Source organism: Desmodus rotundus, chromosome 3 (genome assembly GCF_022682495.2).
Source record: "Desmodus rotundus isolate HL8 chromosome 3, HLdesRot8A.1, whole genome shotgun sequence".
Taxonomy (NCBI): domain Eukaryota; kingdom Metazoa; phylum Chordata; class Mammalia; order Chiroptera; family Phyllostomidae; genus Desmodus; species Desmodus rotundus.
In genome coordinates, this window is record NC_071389.1 from 183,018,518 (window position 1) to 183,032,204 (window position 13,687).

General features: G+C 42.7%; 1 protein-coding gene and 1 non-coding gene across 8 annotated transcripts in view; both read left to right on the forward strand.

Moving 5' to 3' along the window:
- Positions 1–13,687, forward strand: part of CFAP54 (cilia and flagella associated protein 54) — a 245,242-nt gene that overhangs the window by 132,087 nt on the left and 99,468 nt on the right. For all 7 annotated transcript variants that reach the window (XM_053921909.2, XM_024579348.3, XM_053921907.2 and 4 more), the window contains 5 exons: positions 5,369–5,521; positions 7,530–7,724; positions 9,387–9,474; positions 9,761–9,970; positions 12,995–13,061. In XM_053921909.2, coding sequence (XP_053777884.1) covers positions 5,369–5,521; positions 7,530–7,724; positions 9,387–9,474; positions 9,761–9,970; positions 12,995–13,061 — 713 coding nt within the window. The remainder of the gene's footprint in view (positions 1–5,368; positions 5,522–7,529; positions 7,725–9,386; positions 9,475–9,760; positions 9,971–12,994; positions 13,062–13,687) is intronic.
- LOC112322101 (U6 spliceosomal RNA) lies at positions 11,438–11,539 on the forward strand. Its single transcript, XR_002976594.2, has one exon. It is a non-coding gene; the product is annotated as a U6 spliceosomal RNA (small nuclear RNA).

The window sequence follows — 13,687 nt, forward strand, 5'->3', positions numbered from 1 at the left end:
TCACCTGACATGTCTGCAACTTTTTAAAAACACCAAGTATATTCTTGATGTTTTCCACACCAAACTGCTTCTTTAGAACATCGTAGATTTTCTTTTGGCATAACAGCATTCGTTACTGATGTTCGATACATTTCATCCTGCACACCAGATGCTGTAACGCTCCAGTGCCTAGGAACATTGGTGTTCTCATTATTTAAAGGCATTCCATTCTCCCTCTAACTATTCAATAATGCATATGTAATTTGGTAAGGTCTCTGTAGGGTTTGGAGAAGTGAGGATACCTCACTTTACAGATTATTTTTCGTATGGTTGAGTAACTTGCCTGCTTGTTAAGCTTCATAGGGGAGATAACTGTGCAGATATGTATTTTATTATAACTGTTTTTGTATTTTCTCCCATTCTTGAGTCTTGACCTTATTGGTATTTAAGTTTTCTGAAAGGATTTCTCAGTCTTCCAGTATGTTGTAGTTTTCAGCCCTTTGGCAGGTGTGTTTTATTACTGCCTCTGGGCATTTGGGTTGATGTGACCAAATGGGTAGAAAGTAGCACAAATTTCGTATCACTCCCTGGGAGCTTTCCTCAGTAGATCCATATTTCAGGAGTGATTGGCATTTTGGTTTTAATGTCCACATTGGTACAATGAGAGACACAGTAATTCTAATCTTTTTTCTTTCCTTCCTTCTCCTGCTCTTCCTTTTCTTCTTCCCACCTATTCCAAACTGTTGAGGCTATTAGTGGCTTTGAAATAGCTTCTTACATTATCCATGGGAGTTTTCAGGCACGGGACCCCCATGACACAGATGCTAGGATAAGGCCTCTGAAGCTGATATTTCCTCATTGCTTTGCATCATTTACTTCAAAACACGAAACACAACCCTGGTTAGACTATAAAAAAGGTATAGTAGGGCTTGAACAAATAAAAATCAGATAGCAAAATATAGTTTAGAAAAAAGGAATGATTTATGAGCAGATATCTGATAACAATAGCAGGGGGATAATTTTATTCAGACTCCCTATTTTAAAGATGGCAAACGTCTCCCTTTCCTCATGTCTCTCTTGTCCCGGGCACGCCTTTGTGAGTTTTGTTGTGGAATGTAAGCTCTGTGAGAGCAGGGAGTGTGTCTGCTTTGTTCATCTCCTCGGTGTCTTGCATGGTGCCTTGCGCTGGTAAGTGTTCATATATGTTGTAAGGAGATATGACTAACAGCCCTAATGTGAGCCTGCTTCTATTGAATGCTCAGTCCATGACAGTAAGCTGTGCTGGACGCTTCACACACAGGTTAAAATAGTAACCTTGGAGGTAATAGTTTTTATCTCACTTTTGACAGGTATTTAAAATGAAAACCTGGAGAAAGTCATTGACTTTTTTCAAAATATGAATTTGTGAGGGCTTCCAGCTTCCTCTTTTTCTTTTGCTGGCTTCTTTCCCTGATCTCACCCTCTAGGGAGAAACAGATAAACTCTGAGCTCATGAATTCTTGTAAGAAAGAGAGAGCTTGAATCTGTAGTCCTCAGGTTGTTGTACACGAGGGTGTGGTGGGAGGAGTGGGGGCGTACCTCGTCGGGATCACACAGGACCACGCAGGCTTAGAGGAGAGGGGAATTGAGGGAGCAGGATGGCCAGGCAGAGTGGATGACATCTTGCAGACATGTCATGGTGACATGCACAAGACCCACCGTGCTTATAAACATGCTAATGATCAAGTTCAGAACACTGAAAAAAATTCAACATCCTAAAAGTTTGCCTAGTAAGCCCAAAAGTGTGGGCCAAAATACTGCTCTTGAGGTCCTAGAGTCTTATAAGAGCTCTGAGCAGGATGCCACAATTTTCATGATGACTCGAGGTGAAACCTAAAATTAGTATGCAGACTCATCTAAAAATGACCATACTGTCACAATTAGTTAGAATAAAGCGTCTTCCTTCCCATGACCAGTGATACCTAGCAGATTTTTTTCTTGAGTGCTCTAAGGTTAGGGGAGAACCTGACCTGAAAGGATAGAGATGATGATCAGGCTTGACTCAATGGAGCATGTACGAGCATGCCTGCGGTGGGAGGGAGAGGGGCAAGAATATAAGAGAAGGTGTCAGAGCAGTCATGGGGAGCCAGTTCATGTCCAGCCTCACAAGTCACTTTTGGAGCTTCGGTGTTCGCTCTAGGTGATGGGTAAGCCAATTGAGGGTCTTGGGCAAAGGAGTGACATAAGATGACTAATGCTTTAAAAAGGAGTCCCCTGGTTGCTATGTTGAGTGTGGAGACAAGGAGACTGGTTACCAGGGCAATTGCAGTAATTTAAAAGATGATGAGGTCTTGGAACATAGTGGAAGTGATAGTGGAGGGTACAGCTGGTGAGATACAGTGGCATTCTGGATATTTTCTAAGGAGGGACTCTATAGCACTTGCTGTGAATTTGATTTGGAGCATGGGAGAAGAGGAGAAGTCAAGGATGATTCTAGCTTTTGGCCTGAGATAGGGGAAGACTTATTGGAGGAGCTGGTTTAGGAGGAAAAGATCAGGAAATTAGCAGGGGACCTGTTAAATTTGAGATGTCTGTTGAATGCGCAGCAGAGTAGATCATTGGATAGATGAGTCTGGACTTCAAGGGAGTTGGCACCAAAGATATAAATTTGGGAGCCACTAGCATATGGCTGATATTAAAGCCATGAAACTAGATGAGATTATCAAGGGGGTGAGTATAAATTAAGAAGAGAGAGGCAGTCGAAGATTAGAACCCTGAGGTTTCCCAGGATTAAGGGGTTGGGTTGATGAGGACATGTAGCAAAGAGGACCGAGGAGTGGCCAATGAAGCTGGAAAAGGACCTGTAAGCCAAGTGAAGGAAGTATTTCAGAGGACGGAATTATTAATTGAGTCTAGTGCTGCTGAAAATTGAAGTGAGGTAAAGTCTAAAAGTTGAACATCACATTCAGCCACATGAAGATGCTGGGGGTGGAATGATGTGGCGGGGGCGGGGGGAGTGTGATTTAAGTGGGTTCAAAAGAGAATGAGAAATAATGAGTATAGAATTTTTTGAGGAGTTTTGTTGTAAAATGGAGTAGAGAAATAAGATGGTACCTTGAGAGGAAAGTAGGGTCAAGAGAAAGGTTTTTAATATTTTAAAATTATTTTTTTTCTTTTTTAAAAGAAATTTAAATATAGTCACTGTGCTGTACATTACAGCCCAGAACTTATTTATCTTATAACTGAAAGTTTTACCCCTTGACCTCTTCCCCATTTTGCCCATCCCTACCTCACCTCTGGCAACCACCAATCTATTCTATGTCTTGTATCAATGCTTTGGTTTATTTAGATTCCACGTGTGAGGTAACACAGCATTTGCCTTTCCTTGTCTGGCTTATTTCACTTAGCATAAGGCCCTCAAGGTCCATCCCTGTGGTCACCAATGGCAGGATTTCCTTCTTTTTGATTTCACTGTTTACTTACACCACACTTGCTTTCTCCATTCATTTGTCCGTGGGCACTTCAGTTGTTTCTCTGTCTTGTCCATTGCATATAATGCTGCAATGAACGTAAAATTTTTAAATTTTTTTAAAGATAGGGAAAACCAGTAAAATGTGCTGCTGGGAAAGATTCAGTAAGAGGGGAAAATATTATTGATTCAGAGGAAGGAGAGCCGCAGGCGTGATGCCCTTGAGGTATAGATGGGCATGGCACTGGGGACTGGGTGGGAACGCTGGTGGGGGCTTATGGGAAAGCCCTTTAGATTGCTTCAGTTTTTTTCAAGTGACACAGGAAGCAAGGTCATTGGCCTTGAAAGGATGGGGAATAGCTAATTCCCACCCCCTTTTCATTCCCTCCCCACATAGATAATTAACCATTCTCTTGTTGCTTCAACAATGGAAAGTTCCCGTGTTCCTCCCTTGTTTGCATTGCTACTACCTTAGTCAGGATCAAATGACACAATGTTGTCAGTCTCTCAGCCACCAATCTCCTTCTGTTAAAGTCAGCCATGCATTCAGCTGTTGGCTAACTCTTCCTAAAACACCACTTTCTTTCTGTCAGAGTCCTACTCAAAACCTTTGCTCAGCAACCCATGAAAGAGGAGGAAGACCACTTCCTCAGCAAGGGCCTCAGACCCTGGCTAACTAACCCTTCTTAGCTCAGCAGGACTGGCTGTGTCGTCTCACTGTGTCCGAGTTGCCACCCTCACTGCTGCTGCCGCACTCCTTGCGCTAACTAGTTCTGTAACCAAGGGAAGCTACCAGACTTCTCTATGCCTTCTTTCCTTATCTGTAAAATGAGGATATAATTGGTACCTGCCTCTTACAGTTGCTTTTAGGGTTCAATGAGACTAATTTATTTAGAATAGTCCCTGAGATAGTGTAAGTGCTCAGCTCAGTCAACTTCAGCTATTCTTATTCCAATAATCTAAAACCCCTTGCCTTTTTCTTCTTAATCAAATCTTTCCTATCCCTTAAGACACAGCTGGCATACCTTCTCTCCCAGGAGGTCTTTCTAGCTCACCCTTTCCTCCCTACTCTGATCTCTCTATCTTTTCCTCCTGTTAGCATTAAGACCCTCCGCACATAGGACTTGAATATGCCAGTGGCAGAATGCTGCATTTCTTCTGCTAGACTGTGAACTCTTAAGGGCAAAGGTCTTTCCTCTTAATCTCTTGTAGCTCCATTCCCTAAAAGTTGCTGTACTATCAAGACCTCCGGTTTCACAGGGGGTATTCGACCTGTTCAACTTGTTGAAGAAGGAAATTCCTTCGTTACTCCATCTGGAGCCTGTATTTCTTGTTTTTGTGTGCCTGCTTCATGCTGTAAGCTGCAAATCTGCAGCCTAATTCTTGGATGGTCACTTCCTCTCCAGAGACCTCGCAGCAACACTCTTCTTGGGCCATTTGTTCAGGACCGTTTGTTAGTTTCATACCCACTTAGGGCACCATCTTCCTTTCCTCTGCGCCCTCCAATATTAGAAGTCATCTTTTCTTTCTCTTAAGAGAGGGGTTGCCCATCTTCAAGCTTCTCTGTTTCCTCCTTTCTTCTCTTTCCCAAGGCACCCCTGCTTTGAAGAGGCTGCTGAAAAGGAGGAAATTATTTTATCTTTTATGTTCAGCAAGAATAAAGTAGGAGGCTTCATAAGGAAAATTGGCAAGATCTAAAGTTTTTTTGCATTCCATAAGAATCAAAAGTTTTCTAAGTTTCCGTTTTTTTTAATTTAAAAAAAGAACTTTCAAATACACCAAAAAATGATCTGAGTGTTGAAATAACTGCTTCATACCTGGGGGCTTTGAATTTAGCAGCTTTAGTTTGGGACCAAGAAATTTTCTGAATTAGAGTTTTTTGCTACTAGTTGGCTTGCTGCGGCATTTCATCCCCAGCCTTACTCTTCCTTTTCCTTTCAGAGTACAGCCAAGCCAAAGAGCTCGTCTGTGTGCCCGTGGATGTGACAGACACTTTGAGGTGTTTTAGAGAGACTTTGGAAAAATCCAAATATCACAACAGAGCAATCCGACACAGCAGAAAGTTGCTTTCATTATTTCTTGCACAGACACAAGGTAAAAATACTTGCTCTGTATGTCTGAGTCCTTATTTAGGTGGGGCTGCCACTCTGCGCACTTGCCATATCCTGCCAGAGGAGCCTCCTTTCCCCACTGACAAGCCCACTCCCTGCTGCCTTTCGCTTTCTTCTTGCCTAGTGGGTCACATCATCTCTCGCTCACTGGATTCCAACTGAGGCACTGCCTCGCTCACCTGCTTCTATGCCTTCTGAGAAACTACCATACTCCCTGTGTAGAGTAGATACGAAAACAATATTTGTTAATTTTTGACTCTGTACATCTATGTTCTTACCATTTTCTTTGCAAGCATGGTGCTAGTCTTATTTAATTTTCATAAGTAGATGAATCGATTCATACTGAATTAGCTAGAACCGTTTACCAAAACACTACTTTATCAATGTCAAAGAAATAGATGTGTTTTAATATAAGCATCAATAAGATTTCTGGTTAATAGCATAGATTTTATCTTAAGAGATTTTTTGAACCTGAAACAAGGTGTTCATTTGCTATCACTCTTTGTATTTCCCCCTCTCAGCATCTATCGACTGTGGACACAGTGAACGCAGGGCTTTGAGTGGTGAAGTGGCGACCTCAAAGAATGTAGTCAAATTTGTCTATATTTAGGTTATTTAAATTTTTTTAATCCTAATATGTTCATGACCCTTGGTGTTCAAATTTATTAGAATACTAAAAAAATGAAGAACAAACTTAAAATATTTAATAATTATATTTTAAAGTCATTAAAAATAGATTTAAACTTATACTTAAGGTGCTAATATCCACTGAACCGATCTTGTAGAAACCTGACCAGTATTTTTTTTACAACCACTGACCAAAGTTTATTTGTTTGTGTATATGTATACATGGATGTATGTTTTTGTTGTTGCTGCCCCTGCAGAAAGTTATGATGTGCCCCCACAGTGTTGGGTTGCATTGTCTGCAGACTCGCATTACATTAAATGAGCTCTCCATATCATGCTTAAAGTCTCCTCAACTATGGCATCCATTGACAATGAGGACAGGCATGAATAAGAAAGGGAGATGAGATTCCTAAGAATGGTTTACATCAGCTCACTCGGAACCTCACTTGGGACCAAAATATTCATTTGAAATATTGAAACATGAATCAAACACTCATTTGAAATATAGGTTGGAGGGGAGCTCTACGGATACCCTTGACCCCAGGAAGACAAACAAGAGGGCCCTAAGGTAAATCACGTCTGAAACATTGCTGGAGGTACCAAAGAAAAGGTGCTCTACTTTGAGCACATCACGAGCAGGCCAGGTTCTTTGGAAAAGGCAGTACTGCTGGGAAAAATAGAAGACCAGGAAAAGAGGAGACCAGATATGAGACAAATTGACTCCATAAAGGACACCATGAGTCGACAGGAGCCAAGCTGGGTTACTGAGGACAGGGCACTGTGGACATCACACATGCACAGGGTCACTAGGAGTTGAGCAACTCAGCAGCATATCATACATACGCCAGAGTATTCCCAGCAGTTTATCCCAGTCCGTCTCCCTCTCTGCAGCTTTTGACTACTCCCCGCTAGAACATTTACCCCGTTTTTTCTGTGTGCTCTCTGATCTTAAAAAGAGACAGCACTTTCCCATTCCCTCCCCGCCTCAGGTCAGTACTACCTCTGTGGGGCAGACCTCTGCCCCAGAGGCAAGCTAACATCTTCCTCTTGGAAGCTCTTTAAAAAGCGCAAACCCAGTTGGTGTAACTGCCACCAAACCCCAGGAGTAGCAATGCATCATCTCAACATTCCCATTCTGGCAGACTGACATGGCGGGCACAGAGCCCATCCACACCCACCTGTGCTCCTCAGAAATGATTCTGGATTCTAAGTGTAAGGAAACCAAGCTCCTCAAACGGCAAGTCTCAGCTACACACAAAGTATTTCCGTTCTTCTCCCTTTCCATTTCTACTACTTTTTTCTTCGCCATCAACTTCCCTCCTTTTTTCCATTTTAAATTTCTTTGTGATTTTTGTCATGACTAGGAGTCAAAGTAGGAATAAACATTTCAAAGCTGACCCCTGGGAAGGTGGAGTTTTGCCCGGGGACAGAAGAGATGCACATGCCAGCCCCTCCCGACCTTTCTCAGGAGCACTTCAGAGTTTTCAGTTCGGTGGAGAAAAGCAAACTTCCCTATTCACAACTCGGACTCGTAATCTCTTCGTTTTACAAAACTGTTGGTAAGGTTTGTTCAGTATGTATTTATTTTCAGTGTGATCACCTGCATTGATGTTGGAGATTGCATTTGGTCCTGAAGTGCTGTTTTTAAAAACAGGGTGAAAGAGCCTGAAATAGAATCTATTCATTACACCCTTGCAGTCTGACAGAGCAGTGTCGAGACAAGATGCTTCCAGCACTGGCCCTTCCCCACTTCCCCCCAGCCTGCCTGTCCCATCTCGAGGTCCTAGGCCACCCTCCACCCAAACGCCTTTAACTGCACCTGTGAACCGCCTGTCGGGACATGGCCACGGCGAGTGCTTTTGCTCTGCCCCAGCTGATTTCATCTTCTTTGTCCTTCCACTTGATTTGGCTTTTACTCATTCAGTAGTACATGCTCAACCTGTGCTGTGGACCCAGCACCTCCCTTTTCTATAGCAGACGTTGTGTAATCCCCCTTTAATCTCTGGAATACAATTTATATTTGATATATTCTTTCTACCTGTGTTATTTCCCCCCAACTCAATGTGAAGCTGTAAACATAAAATACGGGACAAATCAAGTCATTTCACAGTAAAAGACTCTGCCACGTCGGTATGTGAGGCTTGAGCAGCAGCAGGCCAGCGAAGCACGCGATGCCCGGGCCCTGTGTGTGGGACCGCCACGCCTGTCCCAGCTGCAGGGGCAGTGCGGCTCTGTGCTCGTGCTGGTGACACATAGCATCAGCACTGGTCCTTTTGGTGGCATAATTTTCTAAAATAGCAAGTAAATGTAGGTAAAGTTCTGAACAAAAAAAGAGCGTAGTTGTATTTCTGACAAATTCAGAACATTTTGAAAACATGCCAATATACCCTTATTATGTGTAAAATGGGTACACAGGTTTCTCACCTTTTCCTTCACTGTGGGGAAAGCTTCTGTGTACCACAGACCACCCACTGTCTCTGGTCTTCACCTACCAAACACTAGGTGCCCATTGTGACAACTAAGAAAACCCTTCCTAAGGTTCTAAAATAAATACCTCTAGGGGACAGAACAGATTTCATTAGAAATCACTGATGTGTTGGTTGGGTATTCTGGCAACATATCCTTGAATTCATCAGAACCCCTGAATCCCCCCCCCCAAATCCAGGTGATGTGAAAGATTTGTTTGGGTGTGGGTTTTTGGGGTTTTTTTGCATTTGAGTAAAAGGAAGCATCTGATATGCTATAATCCTGTCACATCCCCACTCAAAAACAAGCCCTTCAAGGCTTCCCATGGGCTAGAGAGTAATGACCACGTTTTGCCACAAGCTGTCCAGATGCCTCTGAAGTTACCACTGCCTCCTCCCTCACCCTCCGCATAAACCCCCCCTCCAGTCACATGGCTGGGCCAGATAGACCAGCCCTGTCTACCTTGCGAGCCTTTTCTGCATGTCTCTCCTCAACCATTTCTCCCGACCTGGCTCTTACTTCACTCTCTCATGTTCTGTGCCTCTTGTTAGACCCAGTCTCCCACTCCACCGTGTTCAAACAGAACAGCGTTTACTCTCTCTGTGTATGTGACGTGTGGCATTTGAAGGCACTAGTAGCTTGCTGTTTGCTTATGTACACAGTTAAGGAATAGTGCAGCTTAAAATATTTTTGCAAATATAAAGGAAATATTTTTCAGGAACTGATATTTGTTCTTTTACTTGATTAAAATACAGATATTCTCCAAGCCAGCAATCAAAGAAGTCTTAAAGTTCAGGCATTGCATCAACTTGGAAGTCTTCTTGTTTTCGCAGGAAAGAAAAGGTAGAATTTTTTTAGGAGTCTACTAAAGGAGGGGAAGCTTTGTTTGAAAAAATTTTTTTAATTACTATGAAAAATGCTATCTTTTATAATTTGTATTTCTTCAGTAATATTACATTGCTACATTTTATTCATCAAATGCTACCTGAGAGAAATGGTTACACACACATAATACACAAGTGGTATAGATTTTAATTAAAATGTTTCTTCTGTGCATTCACTCTCCCAGGAAGATCTGATGACATAGGTCTCAGAGAATGGACTGTGTGAAGCTTTGTTTCTGTTCTAGGGCTGCTTTTAAGTGTTGGTGTCAAGCACTTGATGACGTATTCCGAAAAGAAGATGCGCTGCATACGTGGAAAGAGTTTGGCACCTCGCTCACCAGTGCCACTGACAGCTCTTCACCTCCAGGTTACAAGGACTACAGTGAGGAATTTCTGTCCAGAGTTGGCATTTGGGGCTGTCTGCAAGGAGCGGTCATATCAGCAAAGATAGCCCAGTGAGTGTGACGTTGGAATGACCTGCGTGATAGCTAAGAGCTTCCCTTCGTGGGGTGCCCACCTGTGCCACATAGACAGCCATGCTTCACACTCCCTGGATTCTTGCACCTCTGTCCATAACATAGAGGCTCATGCCATCTCCTGATCTGTGACGTTCATTGTTTATGGCACCGTCCTCTCCCCATACTACCTCGCACCTCTGAAATGTGAGTGCCACCCAGGCACAGGCCTTTGCTTTGCCTGGATATATCCTGAGAGCCTTGCATGGAGTTGGCATTAAGTGACTACTTGTTGAAGGAATGAATGCATGAATCAATGCACACTTGTCATGGGAGCAAGAATAGCAGTGTGGAGGCAGGCCAGCTCGGGCCTAAATTCAAGAGCTTCCTATGGGCTCTGTGACCCTTGACAAGTTGCTCATCTTCTGTGAGCCTCAGTGTCCTCATCTTCAAACCTTGGTGGTGGGAGTCACGTGACATGCTGCAGTAGTTTGCCAGGGCAAACTGCAGACTGGGAGGCAGGAACAGCAGAAGCATATTTCTCACAATGCTAGGGGCTAAAAGTCTGAGTTCAAGGTGTTGGCCGGCTTGGCTTCCTCTGAGGTCCCTCTCCTCCCCCGTCTGGATGGTTGTCTTCTTGCATGCGTCTATGTCCTGGTCTCCTCTTCTCATGGGGACACTGGTCGTACCGGGTCATGGCCCACCCTGATGACCCCGTTCTAACTTAATCACCTCTTTAAGGACCCGTCTCCAAGTATAGTCACATTCTGAGGTACTGGGGCTTAGGACTTTAATATGAAATGGGTGTGGGGAAGGGCACGTAACTTAGTCCATAACACATCAGGTGTTAATTTCCCACTGCTGCTTAAAACAACACAGATTTATCATCTTACACTCAGGGAGGTCCGAAGCCCTAAAATTAATGCATTGGCAGATCTGTGCTCCCGCCACAGGCTCTTCGGGATAATCTGTTTTCTTGTCTTTTCTAGTTTGTAGAGGCTGCCGGCTTTCCTTGGCCCGTGCTCATCTCCCGTCTTCAGGACCAACAGTCTCCTACCCTCCAGTCAGTCTCTCTCTCTCTCTCTCTCTCTCTCTCTCTCTCTCTCTCTCTCTCACCTCTGTTCCCAACCTCAGATCTCCTTTTCTTACCTTCCTGCCTTTCTCTTGTAAGGGCCACTGTGATTACATTGAAGAAATCTAAATAGTCCAGGATAACTTTATCTTATGGTCCTTAATGTAATCACATTGGCAAGGTCTTTTTCAATTATTTTTGTCATATAAGGTACCATGTTCATGGGTTTCGGGAATTAGGACGTGGATGTCTTAGGCAGTGGGGCCCATCATCCAGCCTATCACACACAACCTGTGGGAAAGCCTACCGCACACAGTGCCTACACCTAGGTAACACACACGGATATCTGAAATGTTTGATTAATGTGAGAGATTCGAAAGCTCGGAGGGAGCAGTGCTTGCTCCGGCAGCCCTGAGGCTAAAATTGGAACGACACAGAGAGGATTAGTGTGGCCCTGTGCTAGGATGGCACAAATTCGTGATGTGCTCCATATTTAAAAATATAAAGTATGGAGGGGTGGAGGCACAGGCTTCCTTCGTCTCTCTGGTGGTTATATTTATAGCTTACCTGGGGGGTGGTGTGGTGGGCAAAAACCTGCATAGCATTTTGAGATAGAAAGCAAATTAAAAAAAAGTAATTAGTTAATAATCACATTGTTTTCAGAAAATTAGTATCCTTAGGCAAGGCAAGTAAGAAATTACTTAGTTTATGAGTATCAGACAGTAAATATTTTTTTAAACATGTGTCACGTTTGGTTGTCTCGCCCTCCAGGGGACACACGCACGCACACACACACAGTCCCCACACAAGCCTGGGCTGTGACTTAGCAGAGCCTGGCGGCAGAGAACGGGAAAGCTGAGACAGTTCACAGCTTGAGAAAGAACTGCTACAGCGTTCCTGCCATTGGGCCCCTCAGCTGCCCCCAGTCTCTGAGGCTATTTATCTGCTGATTTTCAACCAACAGGAAGTCATTTCCCGGTTGTCCTGCTGGAAGTCTGACTTCCACAGGATATATGGTACTGCAGGGAGCTTGGCTGTTCTCAGAGATTCCCTGAGTGGAAGAAACTCGTCTCCCCACCGTTCAGAAGGGCAAGAGACCACACTTGAATACTCACATAGAGAAGCTGAACTCAGATTGACAATTAATTAATGTAGTTAATGTAGTTAAGCCAACTGGTTTTATGTAAATATGATTTAGGAGAAGGTAATATGGTTTATAGCTTTAGATGTGAATTTTAAGACCCACATGGAAAGAAACTCAAAGTCTTCTAACAGACTTAAAATCAGACAGCAGATTCAGAGACATTACATTATCTTTGGTGGAGAGACTTAATAGCATCAATGTGTCCAAAATATACTTAGAAAACACAGTGTTTCAATCTTTGGGGGGGGGGAGTTATTTAACCATACTCATTAAAAATTTAAAACTGTACATCTCCTGTTCCCAAAAAACTCCACCTCTAGGGATTTATCCAGTAAAACAAATAGGACGAGCGCTCAGAAGTGTAGGGACAACAATGTTTACCTCAGCTTCGGAAAAAATCAAAATGGTGATGAATGTTTTTATATTATGTTATATTCATAAGATAAAAGTATTTCAGTTCTATAAAGTAATGATGTAATTCATTTTGTCCATGAATGGAGCAGTTGTTTATAAAGTAATACATAGCATAATTCTAGTCTTAATGTGTGTGTGTATAACTAGGAAAAAGTCTAGAAGGAAATTGGCCAAAAGGTTACTACTAAACATGTTTAGGTGGTAGGATTACAGGTGATTGTTTTATTTTATTTTCTATGTCTTTCATTGTTCTAGATCTTATATGAGTATGTAGCACTTTTAGAATAACAAAGACTTTTAGTTTTGGAAAGCCTGTGAGTATTAGAGATGTGTTTGTATAAAAATACTTTTGAAAAATTGTCTATGAATCAATATTTTTCTTATACTTATTTAGATTCATTAAGGAGCTGGACGTTGAGAAGAGATCCAACTGTTGCCTTTTGTCTGCATTACTCTTTCAGGTAAGACTTTATGTTTATCCTTCTGCCGTAGCATGACCATTCAGTCAGTAAAGTGCGGTATTTGTCACATTTATAAACTGTACAGGTAGGAAAATAGCATGAACTTTGATGAGATGTCAGAAGCCCAACTTTCCTTCTATGGCAGAACCTCATGTGGCACTTTCACCGTTAGTATCCAGCAGGGTCAGTTTTCTCCTTGAGAAAACAGAAGAAGGAGTTTCACAGATAAGGAAACTGAGTCACCTGTCATTAGTCGCCAGTAAGATCATGTTGCTAGTGAGCAGCAAAGTCAGTCTGTCTGACTCCAGGTGGTTCCCTTAGGTTACCTCGTCTCTAAATAAAGTTTTGCTCGATTGCATGCTATAAAGTATACTATGGAGTGAAAACAAGAAATAATTTGAAGACTACAGAAATATGTAGAATCTTAGGATTTGGGTTTGACTTTACTGAGGAAGAAAGGAGCTTTTATCTGAAATGCAAGACATTTTTAGATTCAGGCATCTCACCAGGGGCTTGGCAATGTACTAAAGGTTCTGTTTGCTTTGAAGTGTGGACACCCTTGTTCTGTGTGTGAGAAGGGTCTGACATCTTAGGGAGTCTGGGTAGATAAGATCTTTGGGAAATGT